At 34.9% G+C, this 15,631-nt stretch overlaps 2 protein-coding genes across 5 annotated transcripts in view; both read right to left on the reverse strand.

The window, feature by feature from the left end:
• The window catches only part of GK5 (glycerol kinase 5), a 28,681-nt gene extending 25,440 nt beyond the window's left edge, over window positions 1-3,241 (reverse strand). For all 3 annotated transcript variants that reach the window (XM_056498464.1, XM_056498462.1, XM_056498460.1), the window contains exons 1-2: window positions 2,660-3,241; window positions 386-537 (exon numbers count right to left, since the gene is read on the reverse strand). In XM_056498464.1, the coding sequence (XP_056354439.1) occupies window positions 386-421 (36 nt within the window). In that variant the 5' untranslated portion in view covers window positions 422-537; window positions 2,660-3,241. The remainder of the gene's footprint in view (window positions 1-385; window positions 538-2,659) is intronic.
• A 523-nt stretch (window positions 3,242-3,764) lies between these two features.
• Window positions 3,765-15,631, reverse strand: part of XRN1 (5'-3' exoribonuclease 1) — a 34,434-nt gene continuing 22,567 nt past the window's right edge. The window contains exons 29-43 of one of the 2 annotated variants that reach the window (XM_056498458.1): window positions 15,347-15,479; window positions 14,304-14,373; window positions 13,034-13,259; window positions 12,256-12,357; window positions 11,526-11,621; window positions 11,197-11,311; window positions 10,608-10,672; window positions 10,129-10,239; window positions 9,637-9,759; window positions 9,171-9,327; window positions 8,660-8,835; window positions 8,330-8,443; window positions 8,132-8,249; window positions 6,963-7,114; window positions 3,765-6,761 (exon numbers count right to left, since the gene is read on the reverse strand). In XM_056498458.1, the coding sequence (XP_056354433.1) occupies window positions 6,471-6,761; window positions 6,963-7,114; window positions 8,132-8,249; window positions 8,330-8,443; window positions 8,660-8,835; window positions 9,171-9,327; window positions 9,637-9,759; window positions 10,129-10,239; window positions 10,608-10,672; window positions 11,197-11,311; window positions 11,526-11,621; window positions 12,256-12,357; window positions 13,034-13,259; window positions 14,304-14,373; window positions 15,347-15,479 (2,049 nt within the window). In that variant the 3' untranslated portion in view covers window positions 3,765-6,470. Of the gene's footprint in view, window positions 6,762-6,962; window positions 7,115-8,131; window positions 8,250-8,329; window positions 8,444-8,659; window positions 8,836-9,170; window positions 9,328-9,636; window positions 9,763-10,128; window positions 10,240-10,607; window positions 10,673-11,196; window positions 11,312-11,525; window positions 11,622-12,255; window positions 12,358-13,033; window positions 13,260-14,303; window positions 14,374-15,346; window positions 15,480-15,631 lie in introns of both variants that reach the window. The other variant, XM_056498457.1, reaches the window with a different exon arrangement.

The following is a 15,631-nucleotide window of genomic DNA, read 5'->3' on the forward strand; positions in this document are numbered from 1 at the left end:
ATTATTCTGCTTGTAATGTCATAAAAGTAATGCAATAAAAGAGGCAGTTTGTTTTGATATGTGCAGAGCATGTCCATACATGACTTATCTGGCATTAGTTTATATTGTTCTGTCATAAATAATATCACTCCCACACAGGCACTCTTGGTCTATCCAAAATCTCTGTCACACTCAGAGAAAAATCTTACTGTCAATATGCATAAAAGCCCCGAGTTCATCTTAGCACAGGCAAGAAACATTCAATTTGAAGTGAAAATGTATGGACACTTTCCTGGAAACAAGCCTGCATAACCCATAGCAGGGGTTATGAGCCCTGTTTGGATGAGAACATGTGAGTGCCCTGTCCCTTCTCAGAGAGGGAGCTGGCACACCCGGGGTCACATACCAAGTACCTCAGCAGCCATGTCCTGTACTTCTGCATCTTCTCCACTGAAATCCTCAGCTTCTTTGCTCTCTGGAAAGCATGGCTGGACTTATTTTTTACTGGGTTATTAAACCAAATGAAGGAGTGGAGGCACTCCAGGGACCTGTACAATGCTATAGCAAAGGGAAGAGTTATTAAGTAAAACCAATCAAATGGCAGAACACTGCTAGCAGGGACAGCAAAACCCTTAGCATGAGTAATTTATATTGAATATTTCTAAGCAACGTCATCACACTCAGCGTGTTTCAGTAAGCAAGAAATACACTTTATAGGATAATGCCAAGCTAGAGACTTTGAAAGATGGAACTGCTACAGACTCTGCAGACCTAATTCCCAAAAAGAAAATGAGATCTTGACACTGTCTTGGTATTTTCTAGGACCATATTATTAAATAAAATTTCCAAATGAACTGTATTTTGAATAGTTAACTTGTTTTTTTTTTTTTTTTTAAATAAAGTATCCTCAGCTGCATTTGTTGTGTGACTGATACAGTGGAGCATCTTCATTCACCCAAGGCTTTCCGTATGAATCAACTTGCCACTGGCACTGCTAACAGGACTCCAGACATTGAAATCTTGTAGAGCAGGACCCAACATTTGTAATGCTTGGGGGTTTATCTCTTCTTCCTCAGCTGATTTTTTGGTCAAGGTGCATCTATCCTCCTACTGACTCCTCAAATTGTGAGTTATTTTACCCACTTACTTAGCTCTATCTCTTTAACAAGTTTTTAACATTATGAAAGCATTGACCTGGGGCCCTTTGTCAGTTTGCAAATAAACAAGAAAGAGCCCACTAATATCTGTTGCTCCATTGGCTGGTGCGGCCCACATCCATTATCTAGTAAGACACCTGAGAACTTAACAGACAGACCAAAAAGAAAATTATCTTTATGCTAATGTTGCTGCAATAATTTACCATATGACCATTTCTCATAAGTTCCTCCTGTACTCCTGCCAGAAGTTACCCTCTCCTCGAAGTCAACAGACAGAATCACATGCAATGACATCACTTGATGAATCATGTTAGATTTGTGGGTAATTTGAGCTTTAGGCAGCCATGGGATGTTTCTCAAGCAGTTCCATTCTTGCTAAATTATCCTACCCTAATACTGCAAACTGTACCAACCCAGCTGTTCTTGGGGCTCCATGATGAACTTATTAGGAAAAATAACACAGGGGAGACTGCCAATTAGATTAATTCCTTGATAAGGTTCATAATGTGGCAACACAGTTTGGCATGACCCAAAAGGAGCAAGTAATGAGACTGTTTAATCCAGGATCATCACTACAGCATTGCACATCAAATCTGTGCCCACATGCATGAGGTTTTGCACTGTGGCTGAGGCACAAGCAGTCCTTCCTTTCTACCAGCTCTGCAACACAAATAAACTACGACAGGAAATAAGATGGACTTTAGGACAATCAAGTTGTAAGCCAAGAATTTATCTGCCAAAGCAAGTGAAGTGGAAACTGGTGTACTTACTCTGTTAATGTTTCATTATTTGCCCATTATTTTTATCTGGCCTAAGGAATATCTGAATTTGGAGAAGAGCAATGTGTATTAACAAGATCGTGTCGATCATCCTCTGGATGTCTCTTAAGGAATTATTGTGTGGACTAAAAATGACATAATTATGAATAACTTCAAGAAAATGACTGATTGAGTTCTTGTGTATATATATATGTGCGTGTGTACACATATATGATGGTCACTTGTACCTAGAAAATCCAGGGCTGAATAGCTCTTTAAAAGAACATTTATTTCAAGTCTAGAAATTAACAAAAAAACATTAAAAATTCAGAAAAATGGCCATCAATGAGGCTTAATTAAAACAAGAGAATGGATATACTAGAAGCTAGAGGGATGAAAAAGCACTTAAGAACTCTTGTTACACTAAGACCTAGCCATTAAAAATAACTGCAATTACACTAAATACAGGACTGTATTATCAACTTTCATAAAGCACTGCCAGTGCACTGATGTTTTATCAGAAAAAAAAGTTTTAATGAAAATGCTTCTTCTGTCCTTTCAAATAATAGAAATCATGTTTACTATATGCACTTGATGGTGTTGTGACCATTCCTTTGATGTATCTTGTGTTTCAAAGCAGAAATGAAAGAGGAAATTCGTAAATTATAGAAAAAAAAAAAAAGAGCAAACACCAACTCAAAAATTGACAGAAATAAAGAACTGTTGTTGAACCAAGGATTCTTTTAATAAAGAACAGCCACTTACCTCATGATATCAGATTCTTCAAAACATTTATCAGTTACAGTCTCAATATTCAAGGGTCCTCATGCACCTGAATTTGAATTCTTTTGGCCAAGAGTGTGTATTCAGATTGCCCTTATGCCCTTGATGTCACTTTGTCCCCTTTCCAGATACAGAAAGAGAAGAACATAACTGTCTCTCAGTAGTAAGTAAGGCTGATTATGGAATACATAAGGAGATCACATTGCAAATAGAATTAAAAAACATCCTTACTGTAAGTAAAATTACATCTTTGAGATTCCTCACCCTCAGCGGTCATCTATATAATAGTTCAGAACAACTCAATTAAATTGAACAAAAGTACTGTAATTTTTGAATGGGAGCATCCATGCAAGATTTAATCTGCAATAACTAATATATTTTCAAGTTATCCCTTAATTTAATTTTCTTAAAATTAATTTTCTTGAATTTTCTTTAGTGCTATATATTGAGATGGCAGAACTCACCATATAGGGTAACAGCAGTTAAGAGTTAATTGACTAATCATTTGAAGACAGTTTTGAAATGCAAGATTTTGTTCTGGTGTCTTTAAGTTGAGCAATATGACCTGAGTGTTTACACCAGACTTGTTCTATACAGAAACACCAAGCTGCATACACAGTTACACCAAGTTGCAGCAGCTGGTCATGCTAAGAGTGTACTCCATTTTTTATGCTGGTTGCTTTAAACAAGCTAATTTAAACAGATTAAAATATGTAAGGAAGACATTAACATTCTGGTTCTCAGCCACCAACTGGTTCTCCACCTTGTTAACAATCACTAGGACTGAGCTTACTGAAATATGGGGTTGGGTTTTTTTAATCTAATGGATGACAAGGCAAAAATTTTTTGGAAGATCAGTATCATGTTAAATGCTTTTAATTGCAAGGTGACCAAAAGCCTTTTGAAAAAAACTTTGTATTTTGATCTCAGTTACAGCTGAAAGCCATCAAGAAACAGTCAGGAGGGCAGGTCCTGCTTCTGAGAATCACAGAAACTGAGTTTAAAGAGATTTAATTCATATAGTAAACTTCTGGGCTGGAGCATACACATGTTCCCATGTATTTGGAAATAAAACAGTGAAAATAGGTAACATTTCTTGTTTCAATATTTAATCCAAGCAGACACAGACACAGTTTATAAAATTACTCTATTGCATTAGAGTTCTATATAGCATGTAAGTTTTATGAATGTTTTTCCTTCAATGTAGCATATATTCATATTCCAAAATATCTTTGCACAGTCTTTGTGCAACTACATGCTAAAAATCTGGAAATGCACACTTAGCACTAAACAGCACAAAAAATACATTCTGTATCCATTTATATGCAAATTTAAAACATTTCACTTGGCAGATAAACAATGAAAAGTTATTTTAAAAAAATCAGAAACTACAAAAATGCGCACATAAAAGTCTTCCCTTTTGGATTTTTAGTAAAATACTGCTCTGTATAAGATCTAATGAAAAACTCCAGTGCTTAGAAAATACTTTATATCTATGAGAAAAAGAAATGCTTAAATTTATATCTGTATGAGTTAAACATAATGACCTTGTTAAAATATATAAATGAAATCAAAGGGGACATGGCAAAGATCAATGCAGATGTCACGTCTCCCAGGACATGTAAAACTGTAATTAATTGGGCACCAGGCAGTCACTTTCATAGAATTGAGAAAAATCAGAGACTAATACAATACTCAGCAGCTACAGAATAAAGGGTTTAACCACCTAAATATACTACACATAGCAATTCCACTTGAAGAGGAAGCAGAAATCTTAGTCTGAAGTAGAATAATTAAAATATGCTCTGTTCACTGGCATTTATGAGTATAGCATCCTCCATAATGTTGTTTTTCAGAAACCTGCATAAATTGGCTGTGCAGACACACCAAATTCTGTGATGCAAGAGTCTAACATATCCTCGTCTCTGTCACAGCAATTTTCAAATAGGTATTTTCGTTTATGATCAGATCATTCAGATAAATACAGTGGACTAACTAAATGTCACATAACCACTTCTAAAATATTGGCTTGGCAGCATCATATCAGTCTCATGTTGCTGATAAAAATGAGAATAAAAAAACAAAAAATACAACTTTCCCTTCACAGAATATGGCTTTGAACCCCTTGAGACTAGATGACAATAAAGAGAACAAGATAATAAATGTAATTTAGGACTATACGTAGGTTATTCCACAAGTTTTGTAATTGTATTTTTATTTTACTACGTAAAATAAAATAAAATTTCTTAATCTTGTTTTTTACCTCTTTGATCCTTTTTATAGGGCTTGCTGCTATTCTATAAATACTGCTGAGCCAACAACTGTTTTGGAGAAATGAAAATTTAAAAATTCTGTGACATTTCATACTACTAATGGAGGCGAAAAAACAAATGAAAGAAAGTCTACAGACTTGCCGACCCAGAATAAAACCTATTTAGAAGCAACAAAATTAATCACTCAAGTTAGCTTTATTTCTGGTTCCTGGACCTTAGAGGAAAAATACTTCTTTTTCTAGAACAGATGAAAAATTCAATTTCATTAATGCCAGTAAGCAACACCAACAGAGGTTTCAAATTTTTTCTTAGACTGAGTATTTTATATTAATAAACATAAAAATGGCATATGTGAGTTAAAAACAGTACAAGGACATTTGAGCCTTCTTTTTTTCCTATATGAACAAAAAATCCCATAGTTCTGTCCAAAAATTCAAGTCAGCCTTTTGTCTGAATATTCTTATGGAACCATGAGTAAAACTTCCTGAAAATTTAATTTTGCAACACAGAAATCCTCTCACACGGCTAAAAAAAAAAAAATAAAAAATTAAAAGTCACTAGTAACAAATAATAACCTACTAAAGAGAAGGTTTCAGGAAACAGTCTATTAGAGGAAGAAATGGACTCTAAGTAAACATAACTTTGACAGCCATCCAGCATCTTTAAACTCTGGCCATTTTTATAGTTTAGAAAAGAAATCAGGATATCATAAGCATTTAGGAGGCTATGCACATCTATAATAGGTAACTTTGTTATTTTATCATCAGAAAATAATTAAATTGGTAGATTAAAAAAAGTTAAACATATTTTACCAAAGGGGTCTCTACTTTGCAAATATAATTTTTTTAATTCAATGCAATCCTTAAATTAATCGCCTGGAAGAGAAGAGCAACCAGTTTTTGCTGCTCCAATACCAGACAAACAATAAAACCTATGTTCTGAAGCTGTAAAGCTGTTGCCCTCTAGCACAAAACCCAGCAGTTCGTACTTAGAGTGGATTTCGCAGTTTCTTTGTAGTCAGCTTTAAGTTACACTGATTCAATTGAGGACTTGAAGTGCCAATATAAAAGCCGCATTTAAATAATTTTTACTATTTTAGTCCACTATTTAAAATGAAGCTAGAGTACAAAATGTCATGCTAAACACTGTTAGATGCCCAACTTATTACTGTTCCACATCCCTCCCAAAAAGCAGATCCAACCTGAGTAAAGGTTGCCATTGTTATTGCTGCTTACCCGATATTGTCTGTAAGCCACTGTATAGAAACCTAGGCACAAGGGATGGCATGGCAACCCTAACTCAGTATTTATCGGCTTTTGCTGATTTAAGTGAAAAGAAAGTTTTAACATAATTTTTATGGTTTTAATGACAACCTCAAAATCACGGCAAATAAAATGTATTTCCTTCTATATTATACTTAAAAGTGGCTGGTCTTTTTCACAGAGATTTCTGATTTTTTTAAATGATATAACATAACAGGGGGGAAAGAGTTAAGGATAAAATACACCTAGCTACCAGATTTATTCTGAAGATTTTGGTGCGCCAAAATTGACAGCCAGTTTTCTTGGCTTTCGCTTGCTGGAAGTGTTTGATGTTGATTTGTTATGAGGAACACTTGGAGTAGCCACATTGTCTTGAAATGAAACAGTGGATTGAGCAGCTTGAGAAGATTTTAAAGGAGCTGAAGAACTATCTTGCTGAATGTGGTCAGAAGACACTGGCTGGTCATTCTTTAGTGGTGCAGCTTGAGGGGAACTCTGAAACTCCTTGAGTTCAAAGTTTTTCTTGCTAGCAGCCCTTTTTTTAGTTACCTTTAAATTAAATAAATATTATTTAACAGAATGCATTCTCAAAAAACTGCAAATATTCCACTTTCAGAAAACATGCATACTTATCTTAACAATAATTTTCTAACACCAAATAGTACTTAACAATGGGGTTGTTGTTGAATTCATCTTGTAGTCACATTTTTTTACAAAAATCCAGTATTAAAACAAATGTGCTGCTCTTACCTGCAGAGGTATAAACTGGTTGTGAGAACCAACTGGTATAGTTCCTGCAAGAGACACACTTCCTGGATAGGAGCCAGGATAATAATGCTTAGGCACTGGAGTTCCCCAGGATACTGGACCAAACATGTGGGATGATGGAGGCATCATATTAGCTAAGAAAATAAGAAACTTTTAGCTCTCTTTCCTCCTCAAAAAAAAAAAAAAAAAAAAAAAAAAAAAAAAAAAAAAAAGTACAAACTCCCTAGGAGCCCAGGACTAACCCAACTACATATTTCCATGTTATCTATTTTCCCACCAAAGCCTCATATGCTTCATATTTACCTCAAAATACCTAAGTATTTATTTATCATCAAAGCCCCCCAAACAAACAGAACTACATCTAGATGACAACACAATTATGAGCACTAAAGTCATGGCATCTGCAATCCAGAGTGCACATAATGTGGGATCTCCACATCCTCAGCTGAGCCGACTGTATTGGTAGAAAGCTGCAATTTTAGGCCATCATTTTGGAACACAGCAACAACAGAGAAAGCCCATGGAAAAGAGATGTAACAGTTGTATGAGTTTCTAGGATGCTACAACAGTGCTGACTCATTAATTCCTTGCTGCGAAGGGAAACTTCAGTAGAATACAAAACAACTGAGAGCCAGAAACAGCACCAGGACTTTAAGCAATTCTGGGGGGGGTTACTTACCATGCTCATGTTTGGCAGTGTACAAGAGGACTGTGATGAAGCACTTCAGTGGAAGTTCGTTACAGATAAATAAAGAGTATTGCATGGAGAAACATTAACTATCTGGGATGGGGGAAAAATCCATGTAAAAATCAAGGAAGCTGTTTTTTACAAATTCCGGACTGGGACTATCAATTTTCAAATAATTACTTTTGTTTTGAAGGAAAAAAGAAATGGAAAAAGCACCTAAGACCAAATGGATAAATACCTTCTTGGGGGAAAGAAATAATTAATAGAGATGGTTCTTTATACTGAATTAGTCTGCACAATGATGCAAAGAGGGTCGTGTTTGCAAAACTGTTTAGACATAAAAGTACACACATGAAGACCAAAAAATGGGGCTTTCTGGAAATAATTCATTTTCATATAAAGAACCACCACAATTAGAGGATATCATGATATTATTTGAAATGTGTACTAGTTAAACACCTACCAGGGGGCTGTGCAAATACTGGAGGAATGGATCCAGGTGGTACAGGAACTCCTAGTGGTTGGTAATTTGGAAACACTGGTGGAGGTGGAGGCGAAGCAAAGTTTACTCCTATAGAACCCTATGAAGAAGGAAATAGAGGCTTACCAACAGATGCAGTGCACAGAGACAAAGATTTGAAGAGATTTTTTACATCCTCACCAAGCGCTGTAAAGCAAAAAATGCAGCTTTCTCCTTTGCTTCAGCTTCAGAATGACACTGCGGTCCGTGAACCAATAAACCATTTGACAGCTTTATGTGGCAAACTGTCATGGTCTAGAAAAAGAGAGAGAAGATTTTTTGAGGGAATTTGTATTGCTGACAAACTGTGAGACAGAAGCAGAGATTTGTTTATTTGTTTGTTTTAAAGAAAGGCAACAAAGGGAGCTAAGGTTTATTTTCAGAATTATTTCAGTGGTCAGTCCAAATATTTAATATACAGCAGTTGATAGAAAGTTGCAAACCTGTATTTTTGCAGAAAAAACATTTTACCTGTGGTGTTTTTAGGAAAGAGAAATCTGGTTGCGACATTCCAAGAAGAGAACAAATACGAGAAAGCTCAGAAACAGTAGACAGTGCAGGCTGTGGACAAGTGAAAGGGTGACCTCCAGTTTCTATTGCTGGTGTGTTCTGGGGGACTCCAGGGCTATGCTTGTTCATATAAGCAGCTGACAAAAGGGGGAAAAATAAAAGCTGTATCACAATAATTCCCTTCACCAAAAGGATGGCAACATGGTTATTAGGGGAAAGAAAAAACAAACCCCAACACAAAAACCACCCAAAAAACTTAATTGATTTTTTTCCTGGTATTTTCATATTGTTAAAAAAACCCAAGAGACTTTATCTGAAGTGAGTTTTGGATCCAAATATAGAAGTAGAACTAAAAAAAGATGGAAATTTTATTAATATATTTTGATAAATAGTGTTTATCACTGCTGAAACTGTGTTCTAAAATGTGACTACAAGGTGAAGGTCTGAATTATGAGCTGATGATTAAACGTACCCATTTTTTTTGTTGGTCTGTATTGCACAGCAGCTCCATGGCAATCCTGTCTACTAGAAGGAGCAGGAACATCATTAACTTGTGATTTCACTTCATTCTTTGTTTGGAGATCTGAGCCATCTATCTTCAAAATCTCTTTGAGCATCTGTGTTCCTTTCTTTAAAAATAAAATAAGCCATTCAGGAACATGCTGGCATTCAGATAACATGACCTTCTTAACATTGATTATCATAATTGGTATCAGAATCTCACTTTTTATTTTCCAATCAGTTATAGTTTACCAAAGCAAAAGTAACAGCATCTTAGCATAAACAAAGATGTTTACTAATTTTCTTTGAGAATAGCTGATTAAAAAATCATTAATACGTTTTAAAAAGCAGTATGAGATTGCATTTTTAAATAGAAGCATTGATGCTAAGATAGCAGATGCTAAACTGCAATGTCAAGATTCCTGCAGTATACAGACCATAGCAAATGACTGTGGTGACAGATGTTCCTCGTTTGTAGCTCTCACTTCTTTGGAATAAGTCTGCACTTCATTTTCTTTGGAAATTTTCAAAGAAGCTAGAAGGCTTTCCAGTTCATTGTCCTTCTTAACAAAAGAAGAAAAAAGGTACATCAACTAAATATATTTACAAGCAGATCAGGAAGAAGGGTATATGAATTTGAGGTTCATTTTATTCTCATTCATATTTTTCTTCTCTTAGCTTGGGCAGATCATAGTCATGTCTGTTCAGAGGGTGAACAGATATCCAGAGACCACATCAAGTTCTGCGTATTAAAATATGCAAATATTGACCAAGAGAGAATTGATTTAAAGAACAATCAAAGTTACACAGGTTTGTTTTATTTTTTAAACATGAATCTGCACACAAGTAACCAAGAAAAACTGGAACAACATGAACTGGAAACTGAGGTTGCTCAAAGAGCACAAGACAGTCAACTCCTTAGGTCCTACCTTTCCACTTGTGCAGGGACCATCAACTGCAGCCTTCTGAATTACAGGCATGTTGGGACTTCCATTCCTCTTCAAAAGTTTGACATTGTACTTATTCACACCTGCAAAATTCTGAAATAAATTGCAGCATTTATTACTGAATACTCTATTACTCATTATAACACAATCATATTAGAAATGCATCTGCAAAGAGCTTTCACAAGCTAATATTCTTAGAGGCTTTCAGCTTATTGAACATCTAGCACCTGTGTTTTCCCTTTACAGCAGAGCTTTTAGCGTCTAAGAGGAACAGGAAAGTTGTTTGGTATCATCATACATTTTATGCACATTCTCTCACATTCTGTCTATAAACCTCTAATGAAAAAAAAAAAATCTCCAAAATAAATTTACCAACTAAAAGAATCTACTAAGACGCCAGTTAAAGACAGATCTTTAAAATGATAAATCACATCAGAGTAAAATGAAAATAACAAAATTACCTGTTGGTTTGACATTTTATTATGTGGTTGACTTTCACCTCTTGTAATTTTGGAATCTTCTTTAACTACAAAAAGAATGCATTTTTTTGAAATGCTCTTAAAAACTGTAACATTCAAGACTCAAAACACCTAGTAACTCTATACAAATACAAAAATTGCATTAATTTGAATGGTTTTATGAAATGTTTAATTTTTACTTCATAGGTCATTTGATGCCTGCTTTTCTTCTAGGAGAAAATAAAATGAAGTATATCCCATAGTATATCTAATTTTCCATTCTACAAATATGATCACAAGTAGATTTTCAAAGACAAGTACGATTTTTTGTTTGGTTTTTATATTAGATGGGTGGCAAGTCAACAGAACACAGAACAGCTTGCCTAGAAGGTTCAGGATTAAGTGTGGAACAATTTAATGTGCACACCAGGGACATTATTTGACAGTAACAAGTGCAATGTAGTTTTTGTAAAACTATAACAAACTATTTCCTTTCAATAAAGCAAAAAGCTAAAAAGCTCATCAGACATTTCAATGAAGGCCAGATAAAACAAACAGTTCCCCTAAACAATGTTTTAATTATAGTACTTACATTTTTTATAAGGCTCCTGTTTTCTTTGTTGACATTTAAAGCTGCCGTCATTGAAGCCTGGCTTATAAAACTGATGGCCAGTTCCCAGCTTGATTTCCTGAGGTAGAACTGCACCCTAGGGTTTCAAACATCAAAGCTTAACCAGAAAACTGGGTATCTATTATTTATATAGCAGAGCCCTATGATTACCCCTCTGCAGAGCAAAGCACACTCTTTCATCCAGAGGATTTATTTGTAATGTGAAGCTTTCTGATACAATGAACTGATGTATGAAATTAAGTAACTTCATATTTTGAATGCAAAGATCTGTTTAAAATTTCTATACAAACCTTCTCATGCATGTTTTGTTGTACGTGATGAGACTTCCCAGAACTCTGCAATGACTGCCATATGCTGCAGAATTCATCATCTTGCTTACTCTGTGCCTAACAAAATAAAAAACAAGACCCCCCACGAACTCAACTTTTGAACAGCTAAGTACATACCAAGACACTCTGGAAATCATAAGATTCAAGTTTATCAATCCTCAGATGACAGATATTTTCATATTGACACTAGTATAAGTTGGAGGTAATTAATTATGAAACAAGCTGTTGTAGTTGATTGAAGTTACAATTTTTACCAAGAATCACTACAAAACTGAAATGAACATAGTTTGATGATTAAGTATAATGAAACTCAGATAACATTTCAGAATACTTTCAAAAGCATGCTTTCATACTGGGAGTATTCTTAGATTTTATCATTAATGATTTATTCTGTAAGGCCTTGCCAACAAGGCTCAATTACCTCACTACATTACAGGTATATTACCACAGAACCAAAGCCCAGCCATGCAAAAAACCACTTTTAAAAATCTAATATCTAAACAAGGATAACACAGGATATTATATTCACTCAAGAACTGAGAGCAGTTCTGCTCCAGTCTGTATCTGAACTAAAACATCTGATATACTACAGCAAAGCAATTTATTAATCATGAGAAAATGACACCAACCCTGAACAGAGGGCCAAAACTGAGACATTTGGGTCCGATACTAAATTAATCCAAACACTCACTTTATTTTTCTGATTGCCACTCAGAAATGATCCCTTCTGGGGTGAGTTAGAGTTGCCCTGATTTTCAGCCCTGAGATTGTAATGCTGCCTTCCATTCAGTTGCTGAATCATTGAGAGAGGAAAAAAAAACAAAAAAAAAAAGTCAGCAGTGTTTCATTGTCATACATTTTCTTTTGCAAAGTACTTTTTCTTGTACAGACTTGAAAAAATGAGACAACTGTTTTCAAACACTTGTATAGCAACATGAAGTTACTAATTAAGGAAAGTTTCTTTACAGAAATCTCTTGTTAAAAAAATACAGTGTCATTAAACCACCAAGAAACTCAATTAACTTGTAATTTGTCCTCCTTTTTTTGTAGTATCAAAGTAAATTATAACTGAGAAGCAAAACTCAGGAATAGGGAAATCATGTCTTCCCTTTCTAAGCATGGACAAACAGCCTATAAGGAAGCATTAATTAGATCAAGGCTTTAAGGAAATAATTACAACTCTGTCCAAATACATTACTTGTTGACACCAAATATGGTGTCACTGCTTGGAACTAAGTATCTGTCTCTCAGAAAAGCAACTGGAGTTACTCAGAGCAAAACCACTGTCAAAAAGGAAATTTTAGTCCTTTTCCATTACTAGATTAATTAATTTCTCCAGCATAAGAATTATTCTACTTCTAATATATTGACATAAAAACTAAATTTTGTTTGGACCAATGAAGATAACCATGTCAATATTTTTCAGATTCTAGAGAGACATTTTTGTACAAATGCGAGAAAAATCTTACTTGAGTAGGAACAAAAAGGGAGCGAGGAGAATGGTTGAGGCCTCCCAGATGCACTTTTTGTGAGCATACAGATGATAGATCAGATGCATATGAGTTGAAGTTATTCACTGCTGGCTGAGGTTTAACTATGGCCATCAGCTTTTGATTTCCCATTTCTGACCGACTACCATGAGACAGGTTAATTAAGGCACTTGAGGGCAGGCGATAACCTCTGGCAGGCGAACACCTTGAGAAAAGTGAATTCCACAGTTCAATTCATGCAGTTCAATTGTTGCCAAAAGACAATGACTCAAATTTGAACAGAGGCTGAAAACTACGCAACATTGAAATCTAGTAGCATTGCAGACAACCTGAAACCCATGGCTCCCCTTTGCCCTCTGGCTGTCAAACAGTAATTAGCACTACTCTCAGTTTATATTGTACCTTTCAGTGCCGAGCTTAAAGAAATTTTTAAGATGAGTGAATTGTTATAGCACAGTTCTGTAGTAAATATTTCTGTAAAAGAACCAGAAAACAATTTCTTTTATTTTTCAGAAATGAAAACTAAGTTTCAGGTTCAGTAGCAGAACTACAAATTGAAGTTAAGCAGCATTTCTGAACACTGAGTATTATCTGTGTTAAGGACATGCAAGGGCTGTGATTGCCAAATGCAGGTAGTAGGGAAGAACCTCCTCTAATTTCCATCATTAAAACCTCAGTTTACATAAGAACAGTAAAATGAAGCCTTCTGGGTGTATCTGAGCACTTAGAAGTTTAGATGTTTACTTCAATACAGAAGAGTTATCACACTTGTAAGAACAAAAGCACTTCCACCTCCTGAAGAACATTTCAGGTTTTTAAGAGTTGGAATTCAGTGTCTAAGTATCAACTATTGAGTTCAGAGTTCTTCCTTCAGAGGAACAGATGCCTTCTGGCTGGTTTTTAATGTACATGTCAAATACATACAGATAAGAACCTACTTTCTACATATTTGTTTAGAAAGACATCTGGATGTAGTGCTTTATTCTGCTGGTTGATATCTGCTTTCTTTAAGTCAGAAGTTTATGCACCAAAAAACCCTAAAGAGCATTTCCACAATATAACATGCTCCACAAAAATTATCACTACTCAAAGAGAATCAAGAAACACAAAAAAAAAAAAAAAAAAAAGCTAACCAACACTGCCAAGAAACAAAGTTTTAAGAAGAGGCATTAAAAATACTCAACCAAACCAAAGCCAACAATTTCACGCCATCTATACCAATAGCATCTCAGAACTCCCCCACACAAACCTTATAGTGAGGCCTCCAAGGAATTCCTCATCAAACAAAACTTCAAAGAGCACATCTGTTTCTCTAGCAGCTATAGAAAACAAAGTAAAAGATCATCCTATACAGTTACTTCCATCTATATTATGAAAATTTCTATCAATACTAGTTATACAACAAATAATTAAAAGATCAAAAATGAACAACAGACCCTCAAATAATTTCTGAGTAATTTCTGGCAGTAATAATTTCTGCCCGAAACTGGCAGAAAAGAGATGCAAGCCACTTCTACATTCAGAAAGATAGAAACTAACAGCTTTAATGATAACTTCTTGCATAATGATAGACTAATACACCCTTAAAATTATAGTAGTATCTAAGAATTATGGAGAAAAGAGTATTTTTTTAAAAAACTGCAACCAAGTCTAATCTATTTGAGATTCTGTTAGATGCAAACTGAATGACAAGTCAACTCTTGAAATGGCAGGTAGGAAAACTATTTGTAATACTCAACTTCAAACTGCTACATCCTGTGGGGTCAATAAATCCTCCTTGAAATAGATTTATTATTAATCTTCTCAAACAAGGTATAAATCCATGCCAATTAATGGAAATGGAATATCACAGAATAAAAATACAAATTCTAAGTAAAACTATTTAAGATTTCATACTCGATTAAGTTTTATGTTTAATGTAAATATTAAGGCTAATACTTGTTTTTATGTCTAGTTCACTTAACTTTGCCCATAATTTCCTGTAACTTCATTTTGTTCCTTTTCTGATCCGCCTCTTTCATATTAAGAAATGAAGAGTAATTTCTAATTCATATAGGAAGAAACATAGGGTAAGCAATTTCTTATTCAAATAACAGCTGTGTAACACATGAAATTAAAATAGAAGTCTCACAGGTTTGATTCAAAACAGTAAATCTGTCATTAACAGCTTCAAGTCGCATATGCTTCATAGTAATGTGCATTCACAAACATTACACAAAATACTACCCTGAATCCTGCTTTCATATTACTAGCTGAGCTGTAATACAGCTATAATCATGAGGAAAATATTACCTCCTTTAATTCCAATAATGGTGCCTCGCAGACCAACAGGAACAGAAAAGTTCTCTCTGACATTGACAACACGGTCAAACAACCTGTACTCAGCATCTCGATCTGGAACAACCCCCTTCTGCTGTTCTAATGGCTGACAATAACCAAAAGACTGTGTTAATGCATGCAAAACAATAAGGATTACAATAAAAATGCATTTATAACAATATCTGAGACACACCATAAAGTAAACTTTCTGGGGAAAAAAATATATAGATTCCTCCCCCGCTCTCAAATAAAAACTTC

This window comes from Oenanthe melanoleuca, chromosome 9 (genome assembly GCF_029582105.1).
Source record: "Oenanthe melanoleuca isolate GR-GAL-2019-014 chromosome 9, OMel1.0, whole genome shotgun sequence".
NCBI classification, from domain to species: domain Eukaryota; kingdom Metazoa; phylum Chordata; class Aves; order Passeriformes; family Muscicapidae; genus Oenanthe; species Oenanthe melanoleuca.